This window comes from Tupaia chinensis, unplaced genomic scaffold (assembly GCF_000334495.1).
Source record: "Tupaia chinensis unplaced genomic scaffold, TupChi_1.0 Scaffold000627_1, whole genome shotgun sequence".
Classification (NCBI taxonomy): Eukaryota; Metazoa; Chordata; class Mammalia; order Scandentia; family Tupaiidae; genus Tupaia; species Tupaia belangeri.
The window spans coordinates 8,689,102-8,716,105 of record NW_006160147.1 but is presented as its reverse complement, the minus strand read 5'-3'; the positions used below and the strand labels follow the sequence as shown (position 1 = coordinate 8,716,105).

The following is a 27,004-nucleotide window of genomic DNA, read 5'->3' as shown; positions in this document are numbered from 1 at the left end:
CATGCTCCGGACTAGGACAGGGTTTCAGCTGCAATGGGGCTTCCTCTTCTTGGGCTTTTTAGCCTTGGGATCACCCTTTTTTTTTTCTTTTAATTATTTATTTAACTTTACTTATTCATTCATTCATTCATTTTTAATTTGACTAGAGAGATACAGAGAGAGAGAGAGAAGGTGAGAGAGTAAGCCACCAGGTCCAGGACTCGAACCGTGGTCAGCCATGTGGGAGCACCCAGTGCCTTAACCACCACGCCACCTGCTGGTCCCGGGGTCACCCTTTTTAACCTTGCCACTGGCATGAACCTTCCTGGCTTCAGGTTTCTTTTCCTTAGTATCTTGCTTCACAGCTTTTTCACCTGCCATCTTGAATAGTGGGAAAGAGGAGTTCACAGAAAATTATAAAACTATGGTGGAACCAGCAGGCGGCGTAACAGTTACATCGGACTCCCGCACAGTTGACTGCAGTTCGAGGCCCAGACCCAGCAGCTTAAAACTCACACCAGCTGCATGTGCGTGTGTGTCCAAGATCCTGATCCTGAGTGGAAAATGGAGGAGAAAGGATTGCACCGTGACTGTCCCCCTGGGGAGTGATTTCTCACTTTCTGTCTTTCTGTCTCTCTGGTGAGCACAAGCATCCTGTAGCAAAAATCTCTTTCAAGAAAAAAAAAAAAAAAAAACAAACTATGGTTTTCAGTTTTCTTGAGCCAAAACAAATTTGTATCTATGGTGTTCAGGTTTCTTGAGCCAAAACAAATTTGTATTTTAATTCCATTTTCCATGAACTTTTTGAAGTCCCTTTGGTCTCTCACACACATAAAAATTATGTCATGTGTCATAATTGTTTGTACACATGGACACACACACACACACTGTGGTTTCCAGGGGGTTAGGAATGAAGGGGGAAGAGGGGGGTGTATGACCATAAAACGGTGCCGGGAGTCCAGCGACCTTAACCACCACACCACCTGCCGGCCCCGCAGGAGTTGTTCTTTCAGGTTCTATGTCTTTATTGCATAGAAGGTTACACGTGATAAAACTGAGCACAAACTAAACACACACACACAAAAGATGACCTGTGAAATCTCCACAAGAGGGGCCGGCAGGTGGCGTGGCGGTTGGGGCGCTGGACTCCCACGTGGCTGACTACAGTCCTAGTCCCATAGCTGACCTGGCAGCTTGCTTTCTCACGTTCCCCCTCTCTCTCTCTCTCTGTATGGGCCTCTGGTCAAATTAAAAAAAAAGAAAAAAGAGAGAGAGAGAGAGAGAGAAGAAGAAAAATTAAATAAATACTTCTTTTGAAAAAATTGAATAAGGTCAGTGGATTGCATCGATGTCCATTCCAGGTTTGAGAGGCCACTGCAATTGTGACAGAGTCCCCATGGGGGAAGCCGACCACGGTGCACAGAACTTCTCTGAACTATGGTTGCAACTTCCTGTGAAGATATAATTATTTCAAAATAAAAGTATTTTACGGAAAAGAAAAGAAATAGTACTCAAAGTCCCAACAGCCAAAAGGGGGAAAAACAGTTTCTGTAGTTGAAACAGTGTGGGGCTTAGAACCCAGCCAGGCCTCTGCGTCGCCCCCTAATGGTGGCTGCAGAGGCACCTAGTGAATGCCAAGGTGTTCTGTCATTGCAAAGTGCCGACTCAGCTTGCATTTGCATACCCATAGTACCCTGCACTCAGTACGATCGTTGCAAGTTAAAGGATATTTCTTTTAATTCAACATTTCTAACTATAAGAAGTTTACTTATAGAATTCCTTGTCTGAACTTGAGACAAGAAGTAGCTTTTGGGTACAAAGACCCACCATCAGTGAACTAGGAGTTACAGTCCCAAGAGAATCAAATTGAGAAAGGCAGAAGGTATACTCTGGTTTCTCTTCAAATCGTATAAATCTTTCGCCTTTTACTAAAGATTTCCGTGGAGAGGAACAATTCTGAGTTTGTAACTAATTTTTTGATGCCCTGCTTTGGCAGGGCTAATAATTGGTCACAAAGAGAAGAAGTGTTTAGGGATTGTCTAGTATAAGTGAGGCAGACTGCTGTGAAAGTCTGTGTCTAGCAAGAAAGCTCAAGTCTTGCTCTTTTTGTTTTTCCTTTTGAGGTATTTGCCCTGGGGTGCATGTGCTCTAGAGATACTGAAAGCACCTCTGGAACACCCAAGCAGCAGTGTGTTCTGGCATGATGTTCAAGTCACTAAGGGTAGGAGTCGAACAGCTGGAGGCCATGTGGGAGTCCAGCACCTTCACCAAGTCCTGATAGGTAACATATCCTTTTTCCTAATAAAATCTGACTTGCTGAATTACATCATTAATGTGGAAAAAAAAAAAAAAACACAGGAACTGGCTGAAACGATTTGGAAATAATTTTCCTCCTTCCAATGTATGATTGGCATTCAAGAATACAAACATTTCAGCGATGTCCCTAAAGGTTCTGTTTTCATCCAGTAGATGGGGAGATTTCCAGTTGCTTAAGCTCACAATGCCCCTCAGGATAATATATCTAACTGGACTAGAACCTTTAATGCAAGGTGACAGTGGAGATGTGAAGTCCTTACCAGACTTCACTGATTCCACGGAAAGGGTTAGTGTACATTGGTTTCCTTTCTTAAAAAATTATTTATTTTATCTAATACGATTATTTTTTAATTTGACCAGAGAGACAAAGAAAGGGAACGCGAGAAACTGAGCCACCAGAACTCGAACTGCAGTCAGCCACGCGAGAGTCCAGCACCTTAACTACCACGTCTCCCGTCAGCCCTGAAATTAGCTTCTAATGCTCGCCCAATAAATGTTCAATAAATGTCCACATATGTGATAGAATTCAATCTGAGATTTGCTTTCATAAAGCCTGGGAGCAAAATGATGATGGAGTAATTAATGTTCACCCACCTTGAACGCCTCAGTCGCTGCTGTCATCCCTAACAGGTTCCGTCAGTTCCCCGCACAGACCCCACCCCTCGCATCTCCTCTGGGCCTCCTGATCTCACTCTTGCTTTGCTGCTGCTTTTCATTTCCTCTTGACAGAGACTCATCAACTGTCAAGTCATGACTTTAAAAGGTAATAACCTTTGTAAGAATGCTGACAGGCACCACTTTTAGGGAACATAGGAGAGAAGGAAAGGTTTTCCCCATTCCCTCCCCCTGAACTGCAGCTCTAAGCCTCTATTCAACCCACCCTCTACTGGCACCGTCCCTGCCCAGTTCCCTCTGACTCCTGCTGGAGCACTTCCATACAGTAGGTGTGTACACATGGACTCCAACCTACTTCCTTTTTTTTTTTTTTTTGAAAGGTTTTTTTCCCTATAAGGTGCGTGCGCTCGCCAGACAGACTGCAGACAGAGAGACGTAGAGACAGAAAGCGAGAAATCACCTCCTAGGGGGGATGGTCACGCCGCAATCCCTTCTCCTCCATTCTCCTCTCGGGATCTTGGGCACGCACGCACATGTGCCCAGCGTGAGTTTTAAGCCACCGGGTCCGGGATGCGAACCGTGGTCGACTACATGGGAATTCAGTGACATAGCCATTACGCTAACTGCTGGTCCCCAACCTACTTCCTAAAGACCGTGCCCACACAGGGAATGCACACTCAGGGAGTGAGTGAGTTTGTGAGATCCCAATCACAAATCCACATCCCAAGCTTGGCTACAACTCAGATAATCCAGTACAGTACCCAAAGCTGCACATGAGGTTCAGTAGCTTAAGCAAAGTTAGGAAGACATATCTTTTCTTTCTTTCTTTCTTTCTTCCCTTTTTTTTTAAGAGAGATATTTGCTATAGGGCCCTTGCACTTGCCAGAAAGACAGAGAGACAGACAGACAGACAGATAGGAAGCGAGAAATCACCCCCCAGGGGGGATGGCCACACCACAATCGCTTCTCCTCCATTCTCCTCTCGGGATCTTGGGCACACATGCACATGCTCCTGCATGAGTTTAAGCTACCGGATCCGAGACTCGAACCGTGGTTAACTACTTGGGAGTCCAACGAGATAGCCATTATTCCAACTGCTGGTCCCAGGAAGACATAACTTACTAATGAAGAGAGCAGTGGTCAACATGGGGTGGGCTAACATTTTTCCTCAGGCTCTGATATCCCTGTTTTGTATTGTGTTTTGTTTTGTTTTGCCATAGGGCGGGTGCCACCACGCCCCAGGCTCTGATATCCCTGTAAGAATGAAAGGGAAGACTCCCTTGATCCCAGAATCCAACGCTGCAGGGACCTTCCCTAGATGGCCCAGGACCTTTTGTCATTTACTAGAACTCCACCCCTTGATGAGTCAAGGGCGGTCAGCCTGGCAGGCGGAGTGGAACGGCATCCGCTGCGGACCAACCTTTCTGCCGGTGCTGGATGGAGGCTGGGAAGCCTTCACTGACTTTCAGAAATGGCTTTGCTGACTTGTTTCGTCCCTGCCTACTACAAAGGACTGGTGCACTTGGCAGAATTCCCATCTAGACGCTTTCACGTCAACGCACGGAGGACTGAGGTTGTGGACAGAAGATCTGCTCGCTCTCCATCGCTGCCTTTCCTTGCTAAGTCTTCTCACAGCCCTGTAAGTCTTCTCTGGCTTTACTTCAGAAAGAACTGCTTATTTTCAGGTGCGCCCCCACATTCAAAACCTTGTCCTCAGGAAGAAACAAATAATGGGCTACTTGGAACACCTCAGAGCACATTCGGATTTTGCAAGTCCGCCTCAGCAGCAATCCCCTCCTACGTGGACAAGTTTCTCTGTAGAAGGTTACTCCACACCAAAGAAGGAAACTGGCAATTCCTAATGCTAAAGCAAAAAGATAAGCATTTAGAGCCTGCAGGTAGAGTGGTGGTTAAGGCACTGGACCTCCCACATGGCCAACTGCGGTTCAAGTCCCAGACCTGATGGCTTGGTTTCTCATTTTCTTTCTCTGATGAGTACACATGCCCTATATCAATTTTTTAAAAATTGTACTAAATTAATAACTATTTGTTTCTTTTTGAGAGAGATTTTTGCTATAGGGCATGTGCGCTCACTGAAGAGAGAGAGAGACAGAAAGCAAGAAATCACCCTCCAGGGGAGATGGCCATGCCGCAATCCCTTCTCCTCCATTCTCTTGGTATTTTAGGCATGCATGCACACTCGCCCGCTGTGAGTTTTAAGCCACCAGGTCTGGGAGTCAAACTAGCCAACTACATGGGAGTCTAACGACATAATCACTACACCATCTGCTGGTCCCAAATAAATACTTCTTTGAAAAAGAGAGAGGGATAAGCATCTATTGAGGAAGAAAAACAAAAACAAAAAGCAATAGCCCCAACACATTTTGCACATCTAAGCTATACTGAACACATATAGCACCAGGGAACTTCAAAATGTTCATGGAAAAAACCAGAATCAAAGGACAAGTTTATTTTGGTATAAAAATTTTTGAAATCCATGCATACGTTTTTCATAATGCACATTTTCTATAAAATGTCATTCCTGAAAATCCCTCATACTGGGAATTTTATATCCATCACCTCTTTCCCCATAATCTCTCACTCCCATATTCCAGATGACAAAACTGAGGTCCAGAGGAGGTGGATAATTTTCCAAGATTTAGCATAAAGCAGACTTGAACTTAAGTCTACCCAACCCCAAACCTGTGCTCTTTCCATTATGCCAGTCACCTTGAATCGGAAATAAAAAGAAGAAAAAAAATGACAGCTTAAAATGACATAGAATTTCATTTGTATCAGTTTGATTCAGACTCTGCTGCCTAAAAATGCATTACTACATTAGGCAAGGGACACGGGCACGGAAATGTCTCCTTGGTTTCTTTGGCACTCCCCGGCACCACTAGAGAAAAGACTAGCAAGAGAGCAAGATAAAAGACAGAGGGCCTGTGAAGGCCCAGGACGGGTCACAGCCAGAACCAGCAAGGTGCTGGGCTCGGCCCACCCCTGGCCACACCCAGGCCCCTGGCACACAGCAGCCCCAGGAGGCCCTAGAGCCTGTAGGGGTGGTCCAACCCTCCACGCCGGAAGAGCAGACAGTGCAAAACAGGAAGTAAATATGTAACATGTGGAGCCCGAACAGGCCTCGGCGGCTGCACCAACACAAACCCCCCTGCCACGTCTGGTGTCTTGGCTAGCGAAATCGGCACCACACCAGAGAAATGACAAGACTCAAAAGCACATCCTAACGTTACCAAAGATCGGAGGACTGTGATCAGGCCCAGCTCCCTCTCACTGTCCTGAATGAAGCTTCATGTCCTACATGAAGCTAACCCTCTCCCTAATATGTTAATCCCTTTTCTTTTGCCCGTTTATTTTTTTTAAGTTTATGTATTTCTTCCACAAGCAAGACAGAGACAGAAGGGGGCAGTCCCCACCAGTAGAGTTTTTGTAAAATAATTATTTTATTTAACTTTATTTTAATTTGACCAAAGAGAGACAGAGTTGGGGGGGTGGGAGTGAGAAAGCAAGCTACCAGGTCCGGGACTCAAACCATGGTTGGCCATGTGGGAATCCGGCACCTTAACCACCACGCCATCTGCCAGCCCCACTCCTAGTAGAGTTTTTAAGGCTGTGATCCGCCCTCACCTGCCCTAAGTTAAGGGAAAACATACACTCAGGAAGGTCTCTGGACTTGAACCAGGAACCTTCCCTTGTGAAATTGCCTTGGAGAATTACTCATTTCACTGCTGTGCCACTGTTAACCTTCCATCCTCCATCCCTTCTCTCCAATTGCCAGAGGGTGTGTGCACTTGACAGAGAGAGACAGATGCCGAGAGAAAGGAGGAGCCAGAAAGCACCACCCAACGGGGCATGGTCATGCCACAATCCCTTCTCTGCCATCTCTCTATCCTGTAGGGAACTGGGGCATGCCTGCACAACCACCTGGCATGTTTCTTCAAGCCATCAGGGCCAGGATTTGAACTGTCTGACTGACCATGTGGGATCTGGCTTCCCTTAACCACTAGGTCACAAGTTGGCTCATGTCTATCCCTTTTCTAATCATAGCGACCCCTACTGGAATAGCATCTCATAAACTGATGATCTGGCCGTGTTCTACCCATTCTCAGCTCAGCTGAAGGTAACCTTGCTTATGCCCTCATGATCTCTCCCTGCGCTGACTCTAAGCATTGCCCCACTTAGCATTTCCTGACATGTCTACCCAGATGCACCTAGGATGGATGTATTTTATTTTGATGTTGCAATCTGGCATGGTGTTCTTCCCTCTTTCCTGCAGTTAAATTTGATAAAATACTCACCTAACTCTATTCTAGGAATTGAGGACACACCAACGATTAAAATCCCAGCTCCACCTTTGTGTGACTCACAGTCTGAGATGCGGAATACACAATAAAAATGTACAAATAAATGTATCATTACGTTTATAGCTGTGTAAATGTATCCTTACACAATAGAATCCAAAGCACAACTATCATGTCGCCCTCCTCACTTCCTTCACTTCACTTGGCTCAGGCTGTGGCAATTATGTTTATTTATGTACTCGCTGTTGGCCTGTCCCCACTAGGAGACCCTGGAATGGGAACCGTATGTGCTAGCCCACCTCTGTCCCGCACTCAGCCTGGACTTGAGGCCCAGCAGGTGGTAGGGCAGGCAGTGGTGTGCTGGACAGCAGTGCTGGGAGTCCCATGGTGAAACACTCTGGGCGCATGCACGAGGACCCCAGATCCAACAGGATGAAGGACAGAAGGGATTGTGGCATGTCCAGACCCTGAGGAGGGTACCTCTCCCTCGCTTCCTTGTTCCAGCCTATGCCCTCACTTATTCTATCATAAATAAAGGAAAAATAATTTTTTAAGAAAAGGACTTGAGCCCAGAAACACACTCATGAAAAGCTGAAGTTACGAATGGGGTAAGGAGCTGGGCAGAACTATGAGTACTAAGCCCAGCCCAGGTTCAGGCAGTGCCTTCATAACAGGGAGACACGGCTGAGCTCTGGAGTGTGAGCAAGGGTGGGGGTGAGCCACAATCCCAACGAGGAAACAGGAGGAGCTGAGGGAAGAATGGCGAATCAGCATCCCACAGTAGTGAGGACAACACCCTTCAGTGATCCTGTGCCCGGCTGTTCTCAGAGGTGGGTGACTTGGGCAATGGCAGACATTCCTGACCGCCAAGAGCTGGCGTAGAGAATACTGCTAGCAACTACTAGATTCTGCGGAGCCTCCCACAACCACGGAGCAGCTCCTACACCACAGAGGACACTCTGTCCAAAACAGCAACAGTGCCAAGGGTGTCAACCTGGCTGTTGACTAACCTTCGGGGACGGGGCTGGTCAGAGAGCATGAACTTTCTTCTGAAGTTCATGGTCTCAATTCATACCTAATATCTTCTTTTAGTTTGCTTTTATTATTTTTTTTTAATTTTGCTTATTTCTTCCATGAGAGAGAGACAGAGAAGAGACGCCAGTGTCCCCACTGGGGTCTTCACACCACAATCTACACCCAGTCTCAGCTTGCCCAGACTGTGGGCATGTACGTGCATGCTGGGATGCTCAAGGAGGTACATGGATGCCAACCCAGCACCTCTACCATGGGGATCTGGCTGCACCACCTGGCTCCCTTATATTGTCTTTTGATTGGGGTTTGAACAGGAGTGGCCACTTCTGATAGCTCCTGAGAAGGGAAATACTCCATGAGGAGGGCCCAGAATCCAAGGACTCAGTACCAGTGTCCTTCCTCTGTAGGACTGCACCAGGACTCAGCATTTCCTCTCTGGATTCCAGGACTCCCAGCCGGCCACTTCATTGCCAGGTAATGAGATGTAGAAAGATGAGGAAGAGAGAGGTGCTCAGGAGCTGGGGTAGATGGATGGAGAGTCACTTGGACAGAGGGATGGACAGACGGCACAGTAGAGTTTATATCTGTTCCTCATGAACTTTTCCATTGAAGGTAGGGTTTGTCCTGATCCCTATTTTTTTTTTAAGGTTTTTACCATAGAGTGCACATGTTTGCTGGAGAGAGACAGAGAGAGACAGTGAGAGGGAAAGGGAGAAATCACACACACACCCCTCCAGGGGAGATGGCCACACCACAATCCATTCTCCTCTTGGAATTTCGGACACATACCCATCATGATTTTCAAGCCACCAGGTCCAGGACATGAATGTGGTTGGCCATGTGGGAGTCCAGCTCCTTAACCAACATGCCATCTGCTGGCCCCAAACCCTATTTAAGGGCTGTCATGACGATGCTTAGAAGAGGTCCTCTCTCCAGGTCTGTGAACCTTAGCTGGGGTCAAGCAGCTAGACATGGAGGAGTGATGGGAGCCAGGAACCCAGTGAGGACAAAGCTTTTTTGACTAGAAGTAGCAAATACTGCTGGCCTAAGCCCGCCCTTGGCAAGAAATCTGTGGTTGCTCTAAAACATGTTGGGGCCTACCCTCTGTTCAGTTTCTCGGACTGCCTCACACTGCTTCTCTACAGCTAAAAGTCTCTTGGTTTGAAAGGGTTTGCTTACTTTTATTATTCAGTAGTATCCGAAATGCCTGAATTGTCATTCTACAGGGGGGAAAAGATGACCTTATTTTCTTCCTGCTGGAAGAGATCCAATGATATTGTAGTTCCAAAGAACAGACCCACGACACTCACAGGGGCTATATCCTGTTATATCTCAAACTCTGCTGCAACAGAAAGCTTCCCAAACGGCCTCTTCTCTGCAATGGGCGTAATCCCACCCACTTTACATGCCTAACAGTCCTAGAAAGGGTGCACTTTAATAGATACATCGAGAAATGGATGCATCTAACTTTTCATGGAACTGTCTGGTACTAAAGCAATGAAAGTTTGTCCCTACTCAGGCCAGGACACATTACCAAGTCCTGGCAAACACAGACCATCAAGGCAATATAGTGGTTTTATCCAAAGCTGGGGAAAGGGACAGGTTACTTGGCAAAGCAAAATGAAAACTGGAGTAAGTCTGTTACAAATTCTAAACAAAGGACAGCCTCAAGGCACAATGGTTAAGTGCTATGCATAGAAAACCAGATACCAGCCCCCCTGAAAAACACACCAGGTGTCCATGCCCAGACTCCTGATGGCATATGGAGAGATGGAGAGGAAACGACTGCTACAGGACCACGCCCCGTCGGAAGGGTCCTCTCTTTTCTGCTCTCTCTCATGCTCACATGCCCTTTGCCATCCGGTAATTTATAAAGCAAGCTCTGCAACTGTCAACATAGAAGAGTATCAGTTCAGACGGTGCTCAATTTGGAAATGAATTGTCTTCCAAAAGTTCATTTGTAGGTAGGGTGTACAACATGTAGAATGTAAGCATCACTTTATGTCCCAAGCCAGCCCACAAAACCTGACTGAGTTCACAACATATTTGGTATACTACACTTAGGATAAAAATAGTCTTAATTAACATCAAAATATAAAACAAAAGAAAATGCTTCAATATCATTTTAAAAACATATCAAAATTCTGGAACCAGCAGGTGGCATGGTGGTTAAGGGCGCTGGACTCCCACGTGGCCGACTACAGTTTGAGTCCTAGGCCTAGAGGCTTGCTTTCTCGCTTTCCTCCCCTCTCTCTCAGTCTCTCTTTCTCTCTTGCTTTCTCACTCTGTCCTTCTCTGATCAAAATAAAAATAAATAAATAAAAAGTCAAATAAAATAATTCTTTAAAAAAAAAATCAAAATTCTTAGTAAAACAAATATACTGCTTCTAACTGACTCTGACTGAACCCCAAACCAAGAGCTGGGCCCGGGACCTTCTATGCACAAAGTCACTCCTGAAATGGGGTCCTGGGAAACTGAAAGGGGAGGAACAAAGAGAACCCCAGCCTTAAAAGGAAAGGAGTTCTGGAGGGAGAATAATCTAGCAGCTCTCAACTGGAAGAGGAGGGTCTGGCACCTCCCCACCACACACCCCAGAACGGAAGTGCTACTTGACAACCTAGAAGGACACAAGGTATGTGACCAAATCATAGCCACCCTGCCTGCCGCCAACACAGGCAAAAAGAGCTGCCACAGAAGACAGATGAGCCAGCCCACCACCTCGGCAGTGCCAGGGAGAAGAGGGGACAGAAATTTCCAGCATGTTCTGTGGCAGCCCGGATGGGCAGGGACACGGAGATAGGAAGAAAGATGGTCTCACAGCTGCCTACAGCTGGTACAGGGAGTGTCCTGGGTCCCATTTGATTCTAACACATTTGGCCAGGTCAGGAAGGCACTTTCCAAACTTGACAAAAGGGAAACCTGTCCTGAAAGCCCTGAACCCGGAAAATGGTTACGTTATCAGATCTCTAGTGTCTTCAGAAGAGAGCAGGGATCACGATGGCAAAGACCACGGGGAAGACCTTCTCCAGCGGCACACTCGCGGCTGGACGATGTGACAGGAACTCGGTTCCATGTCGGTGCTGGGTGCTGTACCCAGGTTAACCCAAATATGAAGTGATGTAAAGTAATGAAATCAGGTTGGAAAACTGAGGTTTATTATGTATCCATTTGTACCTTCTTTAATCCTCCGAATAAAGCATCAGTCTCCAGCTCAAATTCTTGGTCCAGTTCCTCTTCATGTTCTGGCAAGAAAAACGGTCTCCGTTAGTGACAAATCTAAACAACGCTGGATCGGCTGAATAGCAGAAGCACTAAAAGGGGTTGGAATGTGTCCTGGAACAGCGGCGGGGGGCCTGCACTACAGGCATGGACACGTGCCAACTCCTTGACCTTCCCTTCCAGCTTTCTGTGACCCGAGTTCCTGGAAATACATGGCAGGACGGATGGAAACGTTCATTTCAGCTCATAACGAGGGTCACAAAAGGAGAAAAGGTTCCAGCACAAGGAAATACTGGTGGGGTTAGTGCAGGTGCCCCACTCTGACAGGCTGTTAAAAATCTGGGGCCAGGGCTGACAGGTAGACTGTTGGTTAAGGTGCTAGACTCCCACATGGCTGACTGTGGTTCAAGTCCTGGACCTGGCAGCTTGCGTTCTCACTTTCCCTCTCTCTCTCTCTCTCTCTCTCTGTCTCTCTCTGTTCAAAATAAAAATAATAATAATAAATAAAATAAATAAATCTTTAAAAAGAAATTGGAGACCAGCCCTTTAGCATAGTTGTTAAGGCCTATATGTAGGAAGTCAGATGCTACATGGCTGACCACAGTTGGAAATCTGGTCCTGCTTGCTTGCACGTGTGTGTGCACATGCACACGCACACACCTCGAACCCTTACAGGATGGAGAAACAGAGGAAAGGATTGTGGTATAACTACATCCCATGGGGGGATCCCCCTCCCCCGCCGAGTGCACATGCCTTCTGACAATTAAAAAAACTAAAACAAAAATGAAATAAATTATGGTGACCATAACTGCAATGTACATATCATGATAATAAAACATAATAAAATGGAATCGTACAATTATAATAAATATGTTTGTAAGTAAACAATACAACTGATTTAAAATGAAAGATCTATCGAAATCTTTGAACACTTTTTGAGAGTGTACGATTAGCTAGCATTTCATAGAATGACACAGAACAGGCCTGGTGTGGATTCCGTCCTCCTAGGGCTTCCTATGCACTGGGGAAAACAGACACGCAAACGATCAGACACTACTGTCCTGCTGAGAACTGTGACGTGAGGGAGAGGAGAGCTGTGGGGGTTGATTTTGATGTCTGTGTATCCAGTAGGCAGAGGTGTGTGTGTGTGTGTGTATGAAGCTCAAAAAAAAAAGTCCTAAAGTAGAAATAAAGACCTAGGAGTCCTCATTACAATGGTAATGACAAAGCCATCAGAACAGCTGCAATTCCCCCCAAAAGGGATAAAGAGTACATAGACAAGAAGGGAAAAATCAATGTTTATCAAAACAAAAACAAAGTATAAAACACACAGACACACACACACAGGAAATTGTAGAGGTGACTGTGGTTCAAGTCCTGGACCTGGCAGCTTGCGTTCTCACTTTCCCTCTCTCTCTCTCTCTCTCTCTCTGTCTCTCTCTGTTCAAAATAAAAATAATAATAATAAATAAAATAAATAAATCTTTAAAAAGAAATTGGAGACCAGCCCTTTAGCATAGTTGTTAAGGCCTATATGTAGGAAGTCAGATGCTACATGGCTGACCACAGTTGGAAATCTGGTCCTGCTTGCTTGCACGTGTGTGTGCACATGCACACGCACACACCTCGAACCCTTACAGGATGGAGAAACAGAGGAAAGGATTGTGGTATAACTACATCCCATGGGGGGATCCCCCTCCCCCGCCGAGTGCACATGCCTTCTGACAATTAAAAAAACTAAAACAAAAATGAAATAAATTATGGTGACCATAACTGCAATGTACATATCATGATAATAAAACATAATAAAATGGAATCGTACAATTATAATAAATATGTTTGTAAGTAAACAATACAACTGATTTAAAATGAAAGATCTATCGAAATCTTTGAACACTTTTTGAGAGTGTACGATTAGCTAGCATTTCATAGAATGACACAGAACAGGCCTGGTGTGGATTCCGTCCTCCTAGGGCTTCCTATGCACTGGGGAAAACAGACACGCAAACGATCAGACACTACTGTCCTGCTGAGAACTGTGACGTGAGGGAGAGGAGAGCTGTGGGGGTTGATTTTGATGTCTGTGTATCCAGTAGGCAGAGGTGTGTGTGTGTGTGTGTATGAAGCTCAAAAAAAAAAGTCCTAAAGTAGAAATAAAGACCTAGGAGTCCTCATTACAATGGTAATGACAAAGCCATCAGAACAGCTGCAATTCCCCCCAAAAGGGATAAAGAGTACATAGACAAGAAGGGAAAAATCAATGTTTATCAAAACAAAAACAAAGTATAAAACACACAGACACACACACACAGGAAATTGTAGAGGATCTATCCAGAGGGAAAACCGGGAGAGACACAGATGTCACTAAGACCTAGTCGTGAAACAACGCTGGTTTCAGAGTAGGCCTCGCAAGAGTCCAGTGCAAACAGATGCCCCTGCACCAAACTGCAAGCCCCATTAGCCCAGGAACAGAGATGGCGAAGGCACAGTGCACTGGCTCAAAAATACGCTTTGTACTGCATGTGCTCCAAGAATGTCACCCAGGTGTGTGACTGTAGGAGGACACAGGTCCTTCCATTATGACTGCACACAAGACCACACTTATTATGGGATGGGGGGATGCAGCCATTGTGCACAGACTCAAATCCATGAACAAGTGACAAGTGACTGCAACGAAGAGGTTGTAGCAACCTCAGAATCCATCAATACAAAGAAAGTGGGAAACCTCTCTGGGCTCTTCCCTTTGCTGTTCTGGTTTCATATTCACACAAAACACAACCTCCAGAAACACCAGAATGATGCAGAATTGAAACAAAGCAGAAGCCTGAGCCGTTTTTCCCCTTGTCTTGTTTTTGTTTTTGTTTTTTTGTTTGTTTGTTTGTTTGTTTTACAAGAGCACATTCAGGCTCAGCTGCATGGCGCAGTGGCAATGCGCTATCCGTGAGAAACTGGGTCCCACATGGCAACCATAGCCATGGGTCAACCCGAAACATGCCAGTCTTGTGCATGAGCGCCCAAGATCCAAAGGGTGAGAGGACAGAAAGAAGGGCCTGCAGTGTGACCAGACCCTGTGGCAGGTGCTCACTTTCCCTCTCTCTTACCTCCGGCATGCACTCTACATAACTAAAGAAAATAACTAATTAGTGCACGCATCCGTAACCTGTAAAGTTTACATGCTAAACCCAGATCTCCAAAAGGCGGGACACATCTCCCTCTAGTGGGAAGAAGGAACCCTATGCAGACAGGAGAATCAGGATGATGTCCTGCCCAGCACTGTTCACCAGGAACACAATATGAGCGATACGAGCCACAACGATCAGTTTTCAAAATTATTTATTTAATTTTCTTTTTATTGTTTTTTTTTTTTTATTTGACTGGCGAGAGACAGAGGGAGAAAAAGAGAGAGAGGGAAAGTGAGAAAGCAAGCCTCCAGGTCTGGGACTCAAACTGTGGTTGGCCATGTGTGAATCCAGCACCTAAACCACCAGGCCCCTTGCTGGCCCCCACGATTATCATTTTTACAGTTTTCAATAACTATAAAAAAAAGGTGGCACAGGGACCAGCAGTTGGCGTAATGCCTATGTTGCTGGACTCCCATGTAGTCGACCCCGGTTTGAGTCCGGGACCCAATGGCTTAAACTCACGCCGGGCGCGTGTGCGTGCATGCCCAAGATCCTGAGAGGAGAATGAAAAAGAACAGATTGTAGCGTGGCCATCCCCCCTTGGGAGGGTGATTTCTCGCTTTCTGTCTCTCTGTTTCTCTCTGTCTTTCTGGCGCACGCACACGCCCTATAGCAAAAACCTCTCAAAAAAAAAAAAACAAACAAAGGTGGAGTTAACTTTATTATTTTATTCTTTTCAATACAGCCAAAATATTATTTTAATATGCAATCAATACTAAACAATGATCGCTGAGTTCTATTACATGCCCTTTTTCTTAGTAATTCCTCATAATCCCTTGTACATGTCATCCTGATGGCATGTCGCAGTTAGATAAGCCACATCTCAGGCTCAACTAGCCACACGTGGCTGATGGCTACCATACTGGACCTAGCTCCAGACCAAGAATACTCCCTCACGTTCTCAAGAATTCCTACAGTCACCCTTGTCTGATTTCTTGACAGAAAAAAGTACTATAGAACACACATCTTAAATTCCAACTTAAATGCTTTGATGACCCCTTTAGACATCACCACCTTCAGATAGTCTTAAGTGAGCTGAAAATTCTCAGCTGCAGAATTCGGCTGATTGATACAGAGAGCAGACCCTGAGACCAGTAGCAGGAGATCTTTCCACTCAGAAGGGCCGGGACCCCAGGATCTCTCAGATGACACATTCTGGGCAGCCCATGCCCTCGCCCGCTGGGCAGGACTGGTGTTTGCATAACTCAGATGCAGTCAAGCATGAGGCTGCTCCCCAGCTCTTTCCTCTAGTGTCCCGGTTCCATTTCCCAGAATGCAGAAGTGTGCAAAACTGCCCGAGAGCATAGCAATGAAGCCATATCTGCTGATAACCCAAAAGACTACGTTAACTGTTGATTCTACCCCCACAAAAAGATCCATCAAAGCCCATCCTACCCACCCGGTGAGATTTGCATTTTAATGGCTGGCAATGAGCTGTGGTAGTAAACCATTTACTGGAAACCTCTAACTAACCTATCCTTTCACCCCAAATTTTAATGGGAATTTAATTATGGAGGGGATAATTAGAAGGCAATAATTAGGGAGCAGGAAACACACACACACACACACACACACACCCTCGTCTGATACAAGCCACTGTCAGGGAATAGCACACCCAACCATGGCGCAGGTATCCTGCTGTTTCTATGCTTTCAGAAGACTCCAATCAGCTCCTACTGATTCTTCATTCCCCAGGAAGCTGGTGGGTACAACATACTGCAGGAGTAAATGAGAGGGGGGCAGAAACATGGCTTCTAATGATGAGAGAATTTAACAGAGAGCAGCTCCCAAATGTTCATATGCAGCGTATCATACAGAATGGGTGACAGGTATTGGTTTTCCATGACACTCTTGAGATGTGGGGGACTCCTTTTCTCTTCTCCCAATTCCCACTCAGGGAATGAAAAAGTGCATTAGAAATAACCTAAGCGGGGGCCTGGCAGTAGCACAGCAATCACACAATGGGGCCAATATGGGAAAGGTCCCGAGTTCACCACCTGAGACCTCCCTGAGCACACAGGGTATGTGAGCATGCGTGCCTGTCCCCCAAGCTGACTAAGACTAGGAGTGGATCATGGGTGGAGACCCTGTTGGAGACACCCGTCTGTCTGTCTCTCTCATGATCATGTAAGGAATAAATAAATAAACTTTAAAAACAAATAAATAAGAAAAGAAAGAACACAAGCAAAAGCAAAGCGTGTATGTAAACAAATGCCGAACAATAAACTGCATGAATGGCTTTCCAGCCTCCCACATCGGGCTGCTCACCTGCTACTCATCCAAGAATTCTGGGACCTACCAGGCAATCACCAGGTCTACAACTTATATGGACTCCTTAGTGCAGCTGCAGAGGTGGAAGCAGCTCCAGATTGAAATGGAAACTCTAGCCAAAAGGGAGCACAAAGCACTGCATGCTGGTGTGGGGCACAGCTGGGGAGTTTGATGCAAGGGATGGCCGTCCAATGCTGTCCAGCCCAGGCCCTGTCCCAAGTCATTGTGTGAAGTTTATTTATTTCGTTTTAGTCTTTGCTGTAGTATGCATGTGCATGACAGAGACGCGGAAACGAGGGCAGGGAGCTGGGTAAGAAATCATCCTCCCAGGGGGGCTAGCCATGTTGAAATCCCTTCTTCTCCAAGACATTTATTAAAAGCACTAAGAAAACAGATTTTTGGGGGCCAGCAGGTGGCATGGTGGTTAAGGTGCTGGACTCCCATATGGTCACCAACCATGGTTCAAGTCCTGGACCAGATGGCTTGGAAATCACACCAGGTACACGCGTGTGTGCATGCCCAAAATCCCAAGAGGAGAATGAAGGAGAACAGATGCCCATTCACCCCATAGGGAGTCATTTCTTACTTTCCTTCTGTCTACCTCTAGCAAGTCAATGCACGAGCACAAACCCTCCTCCCCCCAACAAAAAGTATGTTCCTATCCGGCTAGACCCTTTCTCATCAACAGATTAGTCATTACGAAGCCCACAGGCATGTATAGGAGTAAACCAAAGGTAGAAGGGGAATGTGTTCAACTATAGCTGTGGCCCACTATGAGAACATCTGCTGCATAAAAACAAAGGAACTGGGGGTGGCAATTCAAACCAATACTCTGCACGTAAAATCCAAAGGTTCTTTAAGTATCAGGGCTCCCTGGTATTATGAATGTGTTTAAAGAAACATTAACTACAGATCACTGACGATTAAGGAAATGAAAATAGAACCTGTGAAATGAAAACGCCAATCAATGGCAAGCACCGTTCCATTTATATAAAGGACACGAATTCACAACGTCAGGAAGATAGGGGCAGCATCAAAGAATGTGTGCGTGAGCCTGCAAAGGGTAGCTGCTGCTCCTCGGAAAATAATCTTCACCTCGTATGTCCTTCCGGAACACATGAGCATGTAACTAAGCCAGAATCCGACTGCATTCAAGGTGAAGACAAGAATTCTTCCCCCAGGGAAATAGCATGCAGGCAGCCGGCAGTGAAGCCTACTCGAGGGGCCTGGAATGGAAGGAACCAGCGGTGGGTGTCCAGGCCCCAAAGACTAACACCAACAGGCCAACACCACACAAAGAAGCATATTTTTTTGTTATAAGCCTAGAAATAAAAGCCAAATCAATCCTTGTGACATTTGCTCTGCTACCTGTTGTACTTATTACATGGAAGGACCGAAGCACTGTCAGGGTAGTGTTCTTCCTCCAGGCAGGACATCAAGATGTTCCTTTCTTTTTTCCATTAGTTAAAATGATGGTTTCCCTTTGAGGAAGGGAATGGAACTTTTAAGACCTCAAGATACCATACATCTAAAGCACCGCCAAGGTCTTGTTTTTCCACCTCTTCATATCACGTGAAGAACATTGTATTAATCTGATTTTTAAGGAAGTTTTTGTATGTTACGTGTTATGGGTTTGTTTGCTATTCCAAAACATTCCGTGTTGCAAGCCAATGTCCGCTAATGTAAGGAGGATGGGGCCATCATTACATTCTTAGCTGTTGGCAGAAAATATGTGGAGTAGTCATTTGAAATGTAAAATTATACATATGTTTAAAATGGAAACGCAAAGGGAAAAGCTGTGAAACGTCTTGTGTCTTGTGTTCTCTGTATTTATGCAGCTGACTTGTCTGTTACTGAGTGTGGGTCCAAGGACTGTTCCTCGGACGACTTTGCATCTGTAATCCGCGAAGATCCTGGGGCTGCTGCCACCTCAGTCTCTTCTCTGTATTATCGTAGTTTGGTTTAAATAAACTATATAGTAATAATGAAGGCAAAAACAAAAAAAAAGAAAAAGAAAAGGATCTTTACTGAAAACAGAAAAAAGGGAAAATTTATAAATAGATCTAAGAACTTGTTCTTTGAAAAAGAGAATAAATTTACTAAATAAACAAAATCTTTGGGAATTTTTTAAGACAGGGGAAATGAGACAGATGCAGACTTTAAAACACTGTAACAGACTGCATAGCAGCGCTTCGAGGCTGACCCACAGGGGAAGTTCCACTCTAGACCAAGGCCTCCCCGAGTACACCAGGTATGCGTGTGCCTAGGACTCAGGGCTGGTTGAGGCTGGAGGTGGAGTTCAATGTCCTGACCCTGTTCCGGGGGAGCAATTCTAGGCCCAAGTTATTCTGACCATATTGGACCACCTTCCCGAAATGTCTACTTCTGGTCCTTTTTTGATAGGAGCTTTGTTTTTGATAGAGCAGAGAAGCTTAGGACCTTACCTCTGGAGACTTTGTAAACTTCATAGAAAGAATAGAAGTGGAAGCCTAGTGAAGCAAGCAGGTAAAGAGACAGTTCCCATCGGGGAAGCATTGCTCCTCGTCACGCAGCTCCCCGATGCCCACAAGTGAGAGCTCTGAGAAGAGAAGAGACAAAATATTAAGCAATGGGTCCGACACAAGAGAGCTCTATCTTAAATCTTAATATCAATTCAATTTGCTCGCACTCCCAGAGACCCATTGCTGTTGAAGGTGTCATAGACCTTACCCCAGTCAAATCTCTTCCTCCCAGTGACCTTACCCCACCCTGCATCTCAAACATGCACACATACACACCCTGCCTGCACGGATGGGACACAGACACACACGTGCACACTCCTCGCTCAGGGAAGTCCTGGCACACGAATGCAGGACCTTCTCCATGTGGGCCCGTGTGGCCCCAAAATAGCTTTTTTGGTTTTTTTAGTTTTGTTTTTTTTTTGAGAGAGAGATTTTTGCTATAGGGTACATTCACTCTCTGGAGAAACAGAGAGACAGAGAGCAAGAAATCTCCCTCCTCTTCCCACCCCAGGGGGATGGCCATTCCACGATACCCCCTCTTCTGTTCTCCTCTCCGGATCTTGGGCACATGCACACACACACACCTGGCATGAGTTTTAAGATGCCAGCTCTGGGACTCGAACTTCATGTGACTCCAGCTACGTAACCATTACACCATCTGCTGGTCCCAATAACATTTAGAAAAATATTTTGCTATAGGAAATGTACACTCTCCAAAGAGAGACAGTGACAGCAAGTGAGAAGGGGAATGTGAAAAAGTGCTCCCCCAGGGGGGTCTGCCTCACAGCAATCCCTCCTCCTCCACTCTCCTCTCAGCATTTGGGGCATTAACACACATACGCCCTCAAGCTTCTGGGTCCAAGACTCGAACCTCACAGTCATCCACATGGGATATAATCGCCTCAACCTCCATGCCACCAGCTGGCTTTGAATAATGTTTTCTATACTTAAAAATTGCTAAGAGAGCAGATAGTAAATGTTCTCACTATAAAACAATAAGTAGATAAGATGATGTATCTGTTAATTATCATTAATGGATTTCATCATTTCACAATGTATATCAAAACATTTGTACACCATAAATACATACTTCTTTGGTTAATTTTGCTATAGCGATGCATGTACTTGCCAGAGACAGAGAGAGAGAGAAAGCACCCCCCGGGAAGGATCTCTTCTCCCCCATCCTCCTTTCAGGATGTTGGGCACACACAGACATGCAGCCAAGCTGCCAGGTCCAGGACTTGAACCACAAAGTCGGACACCCAGTCCCTTTAACCACCATGCCAAACATACAATTTTTTTAAAAGAATTATTTAATTTTATCTATCATCATTACTATTTTTAATTTGCTATAGGGCATGTACACTCACCAGAGAGAGGGAGAGAGGGAAAGTAAGAAAGCAAGCCACCAGGTCTGAGACTCAATCCACAGGCAGCCAAGGGGGAGTCCAGCGCCTTACCCACCATGCTACCATTTTTATTTGTATAAAAAATAAATAAGCCAGGGCTCGAATCTAGGTCTTTGGACCACCAGGGCTTCTGGCCCTCCCCTCTGCCATGGTCAGCCCCATTAATGCCAATGGAGGGGCTTCTGGCACTACTCAAAGAGTTTCTCTTCCTTAGAGCCTGGCTCTGAATCTGCCACACACAAACTCCTTTCTTCAGGATATTGGCAGCAGAGCAGGAAGAGAAATAAACTTGGGCTTTCATAAACTATGAGGTTAGAAGTCTGTGGTCCTCCACATGCACTGCCTCTGGTCCTTACCTAAAAGTCACTAGAAAGTGTGGCCTGGGTTTCTCTAGAACGTAAGAGATCGAGAAGGAACAAGATCCTGCTTTAAATCACAAACCTCGGGGCCAGAAGGTGGTGTGGTGGTTAAGGTGCTGGACTCCCACATGGTTGCCTCCAGTTTGAGTCTTGAACCTGGTGGCTTGCTTTCTCACTTTCTCTCTCTCTCTCTGTCTCTCTCTCTCTCTGTCTTTGTCTTTCTCTGTCTTTGTCTTTTTCTGGAGAGTACATATGACCTCTGGTAAAAATAAATAAATTAATAAATAAATAATAAAAAGATGTTAGGGTTCAGGTTGTGGTACTGTGCTAGATTAGTGTCCCACGACCTACCTGAACATGTGAGGCACTCATTCACTCATAATCCAGGCTAGACCATATTGGACCACCTTCCCGAAATGTCTACTTCTGGTCCTTTTTTGATAGGAGCTTTGTTTTTGATAGAGCAGAGAAGCTTAGGACCTTACCTCTGGAGACTTTGTAAACTTCATAGAAAGAATAGAAGTGGAAGCCTAGTGAAGCAAGCAGGTAAAGAGACAGTTCCCATCGGGGAAGCATTGCTCCTCGTCACGCAGCTCCCCGATGCCCACAAGTGAGAGCTCTGAGAAGAGAAGAGACAAAATATTAAGCAATGGGTCCGACACAAGAGAGCTCTATCTTAAATCTTAATATCAATTCAATTTGCTCGCACTCCCAGAGACCCATTGCTGTTGAAGGTGTCATAGACCTTACCCCAGTCAAATCTCTTCCTCCCAGTGACCTTACCCCACCCTGCATCTCAAACATGCACACATACACACCCTGCCTGCACGGATGGGACACAGACACACACGTGCACACTCCTCGCTCAGGGAAGTCCTGGCACACGAATGCAGGACCTTCTCCATGTGGGCCCGTGTGGCCCCAAAATAGCTTTTTTGGTTTTTTTAGTTTTGTTTTTTTTTTGAGAGAGAGATTTTTGCTATAGGGTACATTCACTCTCTGGAGAAACAGAGAGACAGAGAGCAAGAAATCTCCCTCCTCTTCCCACCCCAGGGGGATGGCCATTCCACGATACCCCCTCTTCTGTTCTCCTCTCCGGATCTTGGGCACATGCACACACACACACCTGGCATGAGTTTTAAGATGCCAGCTCTGGGACTCGAACTTCATGTGACTCCAGCTACGTAACCATTACACCATCTGCTGGTCCCAATAACATTTAGAAAAATATTTTGCTATAGGAAATGTACACTCTCCAAAGAGAGACAGTGACAGCAAGTGAGAAGGGGAATGTGAAAAAGTGCTCCCCCAGGGGGGTCTGCCTCACAGCAATCCCTCCTCCTCCACTCTCCTCTCAGCATTTGGGGCATTAACACACATACGCCCTCAAGCTTCTGGGTCCAAGACTCGAACCTCACAGTCATCCACATGGGATATAATCGCCTCAACCTCCATGCCACCAGCTGGCTTTGAATAATGTTTTCTATACTTAAAAATTGCTAAGAGAGCAGATAGTAAATGTTCTCACTATAAAACAATAAGTAGATAAGATGATGTATCTGTTAATTATCATTAATGGATTTCATCATTTCACAATGTATATCAAAACATTTGTACACCATAAATACATACTTCTTTGGTTAATTTTGCTATAGCGATGCATGTACTTGCCAGAGACAGAGAGAGAGAGAAAGCACCCCCCGGGAAGGATCTCTTCTCCCCCATCCTCCTTTCAGGATGTTGGGCACACACAGACATGCAGCCAAGCTGCCAGGTCCAGGACTTGAACCACAAAGTCGGACACCCAGTCCCTTTAACCACCATGCCAAACATACAATTTTTTTAAAAGAATTATTTAATTTTATCTATCATCATTACTATTTTTAATTTGCTATAGGGCATGTACACTCACCAGAGAGAGGGAGAGAGGGAAAGTAAGAAAGCAAGCCACCAGGTCTGAGACTCAATCCACAGGCAGCCAAGGGGGAGTCCAGCGCCTTACCCACCATGCTACCATTTTTATTTGTATAAAAAATAAATAAGCCAGGGCTCGAATCTAGGTCTTTGGACCACCAGGGCTTCTGGCCCTCCCCTCTGCCATGGTCAGCCCCATTAATGCCAATGGAGGGGCTTCTGGCACTACTCAAAGAGTTTCTCTTCCTTAGAGCCTGGCTCTGAATCTGCCACACACAAACTCCTTTCTTCAGGATATTGGCAGCAGAGCAGGAAGAGAAATAAACTTGGGCTTTCATAAACTATGAGGTTAGAAGTCTGTGGTCCTCCACATGCACTGCCTCTGGTCCTTACCTAAAAGTCACTAGAAAGTGTGGCCTGGGTTTCTCTAGAACGTAAGAGATCGAGAAGGAACAAGATCCTGCTTTAAATCACAAACCTCGGGGCCAGAAGGTGGTGTGGTGGTTAAGGTGCTGGACTCCCACATGGTTGCCTCCAGTTTGAGTCTTGAACCTGGTGGCTTGCTTTCTCACTTTCTCTCTCTCTCTCTGTCTCTCTCTCCCTCACTCTCTCCCTCCCTCTGGTGAGCACACGTGCCCTATAGCAAACTTAAAAATAACTAAAATACAAAAAGAAAAAAACTTTAAAAACAAACTATAAATCTTTCTAAGCCCTAGTACTTCAAAATACTCTCTCAGATTCCCTGCAATTCATATATTTTACTCCCATTTTATCTTTAAATACCTGGCATTTCCTAGAATAACTTAAGACTCTTTTCTGGAGTAGTGTCCTTTCAGTACAAAGTGAATTCTAACTTCTTGGTTTTATAACCTCCCACCTGTCAAGGGACATTGGTGTTACACTGGTTGACATCCTCTTCTCTGTAAGAATTTGTGACTAAGAAGAACGGAACTCCTAAAAGTGCTGCTGAAATTTGAACCTAAATAATCTCATAGATTAAATGAAAGTTCCAGAAGCCTTGCTCTGTAGAAGCTTTTTCAAGGATATTCCATCTGGGACAACTTTCCTGCATTACAGAGTTAAACTCTCGGGGAACTAGGAAGTCTGTTTTGGCCCAGCCATGGTGGCACATAAATAGTGCCACCACTTGAAGGTCCATTAGCTGCATGCGAAGCCCAGGTTTGGTTTTCCAGGCCAATGTGACCAGGCCGGGCACGGCTGCACATGCCTGTAAACCTAGCTAATTGGGAGGTTAGGGTAGGAGAATGACGCCAGCAAGATTGTATCAAAAATCTCTCTGCTGTGGTTTAAATGTATCCTCCGGAAATGTTCATGTTGGAACTTGATTGTATCCACTGTATTAAAAGATATTATGTGAAAACTTCATTCCTTCACAGTGTCCCAGGCTGAGGCCTAGTAAGTGGTGATTGGTTCACCGTGATTGCATCGTGGGGGTGACAGTCTCATGAATAGGTGAGTGCTGTCTCGCCAGACCCCATGAAGTCTAGCCCCATGAAAAGGGGTTAGTTCTCACGAGCCGGTTGTTCTAAAAGACAGATGGGTCGGGAGCTTGCTCTCCCTGCGCACGCCTGGCGTCCTCTGTGCTTCCATCGGCCAGCCTATAGGCCTAGGGCTTTGGACTTTCCAGCCACCACAAGTTCGTAAATAAACTTCTGTCCTTTTTATAAAATCACCCAGGCTCAGGTATTATTGTTCGCAACAAAAAAAATCACTAAGACAACTACTGTCTCAGCCCAGCCTCAGCGGTACAGGCAGCATGATGACCTACGGTGCTGGAGCCACATGGCCAACCACGGGCTTGGGTTCCAAGTCCCTGGAAGCCAACATCCTGGCTAGCTAGAGGGCCAGGGGAAGGGGCTCACACATGAAGATGAGACCCTGTTGAGGGTAGACCTCACTCCCTCTGTCACTCACTCTTCCTACCATAAAGTGTTTTTCCCCAGCCATTTCCAACGTCATTTAAAAGTATCTTTACTTCTTTTTGTTGTTGTTAAAGAATTATTTTTATTTAACTTTCTTTCTTTCTTTCTTCCTTTCTTTCTTTCTTTATTTAAATGTGAACACAGAGGGACAAAATGAGAGAGAGAGAGAGAGAGAGAGAGCCACCAGGTCTGGGACTTGAACCATGGTCAGCCATGTGGGAGTTCAGCGCCCTTAACCATCACACCACCTGTCGAACCCAGAAAGTATCTTTATTTCTGATGCATGCAACAAATAGATTCCAACACTTCCATTTTAAATTTTCTCTGCTCCTAAATGTTACTATCAAGCACTATACAGGCTGTAACTAAACATTCACCTGCACAGAGGACTTGAAAACAGCAACTTTGGCCATAAGCTAACAAGCTAACAATCCTTGGGGCCAGAATCACTGGCATCACTTCAACAAGCTATCTGCTTAATGTCCTAAACTGAGATGTTTCTCTACTGAGTTTTCTTGTAGTTTAGTAATAGCTGTCCTATAATAAGTACTATTTAGATTACCTATGCTGAAAAATGCATTTTACAGGGCCAGCAGGTGGTGTGGTGGTTGAGATGCTGAACTCCCACATGGCCAATCATGGTTCAAGTCCTGCACCTGGCAGTTTGCTTTCTCACTTTCCCTCTCTCTCTCTGGTCAAATTTAAATAAATAAACTAATAAATAATAACATGGGTTTTTTTTAAAGGCACTTTTCATGTATCTCATTTCATCGTCACATGAAGTCCTTGAGGGCTGTACCAATGGTCTTCAAACAGTTCCTGGAAATGCATATTAGGACAAAAATTATGCATAGATTTCAAAAACTTTATGTGCTGAAATAAACTTGTTCTTTAATTCCTTTTTCCCATGAACTGTTTCAAGTCCCTTGATACTTTTGGTATTCTTATTTAACACAAGAGGAAACTATGGTCCAGAAAGGCTAGACCTGCCCAAAATCACACAGCTGGTAAGAAGCAAAGCTGAGTCATAACCACCAAGTCTAACTCCAGTCTCCCCTCAGCCACCTGTCTTACAGAATGCCCCAGACTCATTTTGTTCAAAATAAATGCTCAAATCCATCTTTCAGGAAAGCTATTTGAATATAAAAGACCTCAAATTATATATAATTTTAGATACTCTTAAAGAAAATTTGAAAACCAGTTAAATGTAATAAAAATACATATAAGACATCTAACGATGTACACTCTTTAAAAGATTTATGGCAGAAGGCAAACTAAACCACACCAATTCGCCTTGGACCTCTCAAGGGAATGTCAGCGGTTATGCTGACATAAAGGCTGAGTAATATTGAAATGGCTCTAAATTTAGAAAGAAACGAGCACTCTGGAAACCACGAAGCACTAAAAGCAAAAGGAGCACATGCCCACAGCGATGGCAACGGCTTTGAGGAAAATGAAATACGAGGGCAATAGTAACATCCAGGAGAATCCTGCTCTCTTCCAAGCCCCAAACAGATGGAACAGCAGCCTATTTTGCAGAATATAAATCACATGATTTTCTCCAGAAAAATCATGTCCCAACTCATTGTCTTTTCCCATATTACATTTCTCTGCAAATCCCACTAAAGAAGTCTTACATTTTTAAAAGAATTATTTAATTCCATTTATTATTATTATTATTTGTTTAAATTTGACCAGAGAGAGAGAGAAAGGAGAAAGCAAGTTGCCAGGTCCAGGATTCAAACCACAGTTGGCCATGTGGGAATCCAGCACCTTTAACTACCATGCCACCTGCTGACCCCTTACATTTTATTCTTTTACCCACACAATATTAAAAGGAAACATTTCTCTAAACTCAAAAAGAGTAGATTGGAAGAGATCCACTGGATTGGGAGAAAAGTTAATTTACAGGATTTTAAAATTTATTTTATTTATTTTATTTAT

The 27,004-nt window shown here is 45.0% G+C and overlaps 1 protein-coding gene and 1 non-coding gene across 3 annotated transcripts in view; one reads left to right on the top strand and one right to left on the bottom strand.

Moving 5' to 3' along the window:
- Positions 1–27,004, bottom strand: part of HHAT (hedgehog acyltransferase) — a 204,951-nt gene that overhangs the window by 177,106 nt on the left and 841 nt on the right. The window contains exons 2-3 of one of the 2 annotated variants that reach the window (XM_006159340.3): positions 21,689–21,822; positions 11,437–11,504 (exon numbers count right to left, since the gene is read on the bottom strand). In XM_006159340.3, the coding sequence (XP_006159402.1) occupies positions 11,437–11,504; positions 21,689–21,779 (159 nt within the window). In that variant the 5' untranslated portion in view covers positions 21,780–21,822. Of the gene's footprint in view, positions 1–11,436; positions 11,505–19,378; positions 19,511–21,688; positions 21,823–27,004 lie in introns of those variants that run through there. The other variant, XM_006159339.2, reaches the window with a different exon arrangement.
- Positions 1,864–1,979, top strand: LOC114009813 (U5 spliceosomal RNA). Its single transcript, XR_003551209.1, has one exon. It is a non-coding gene; the product is annotated as a U5 spliceosomal RNA (small nuclear RNA).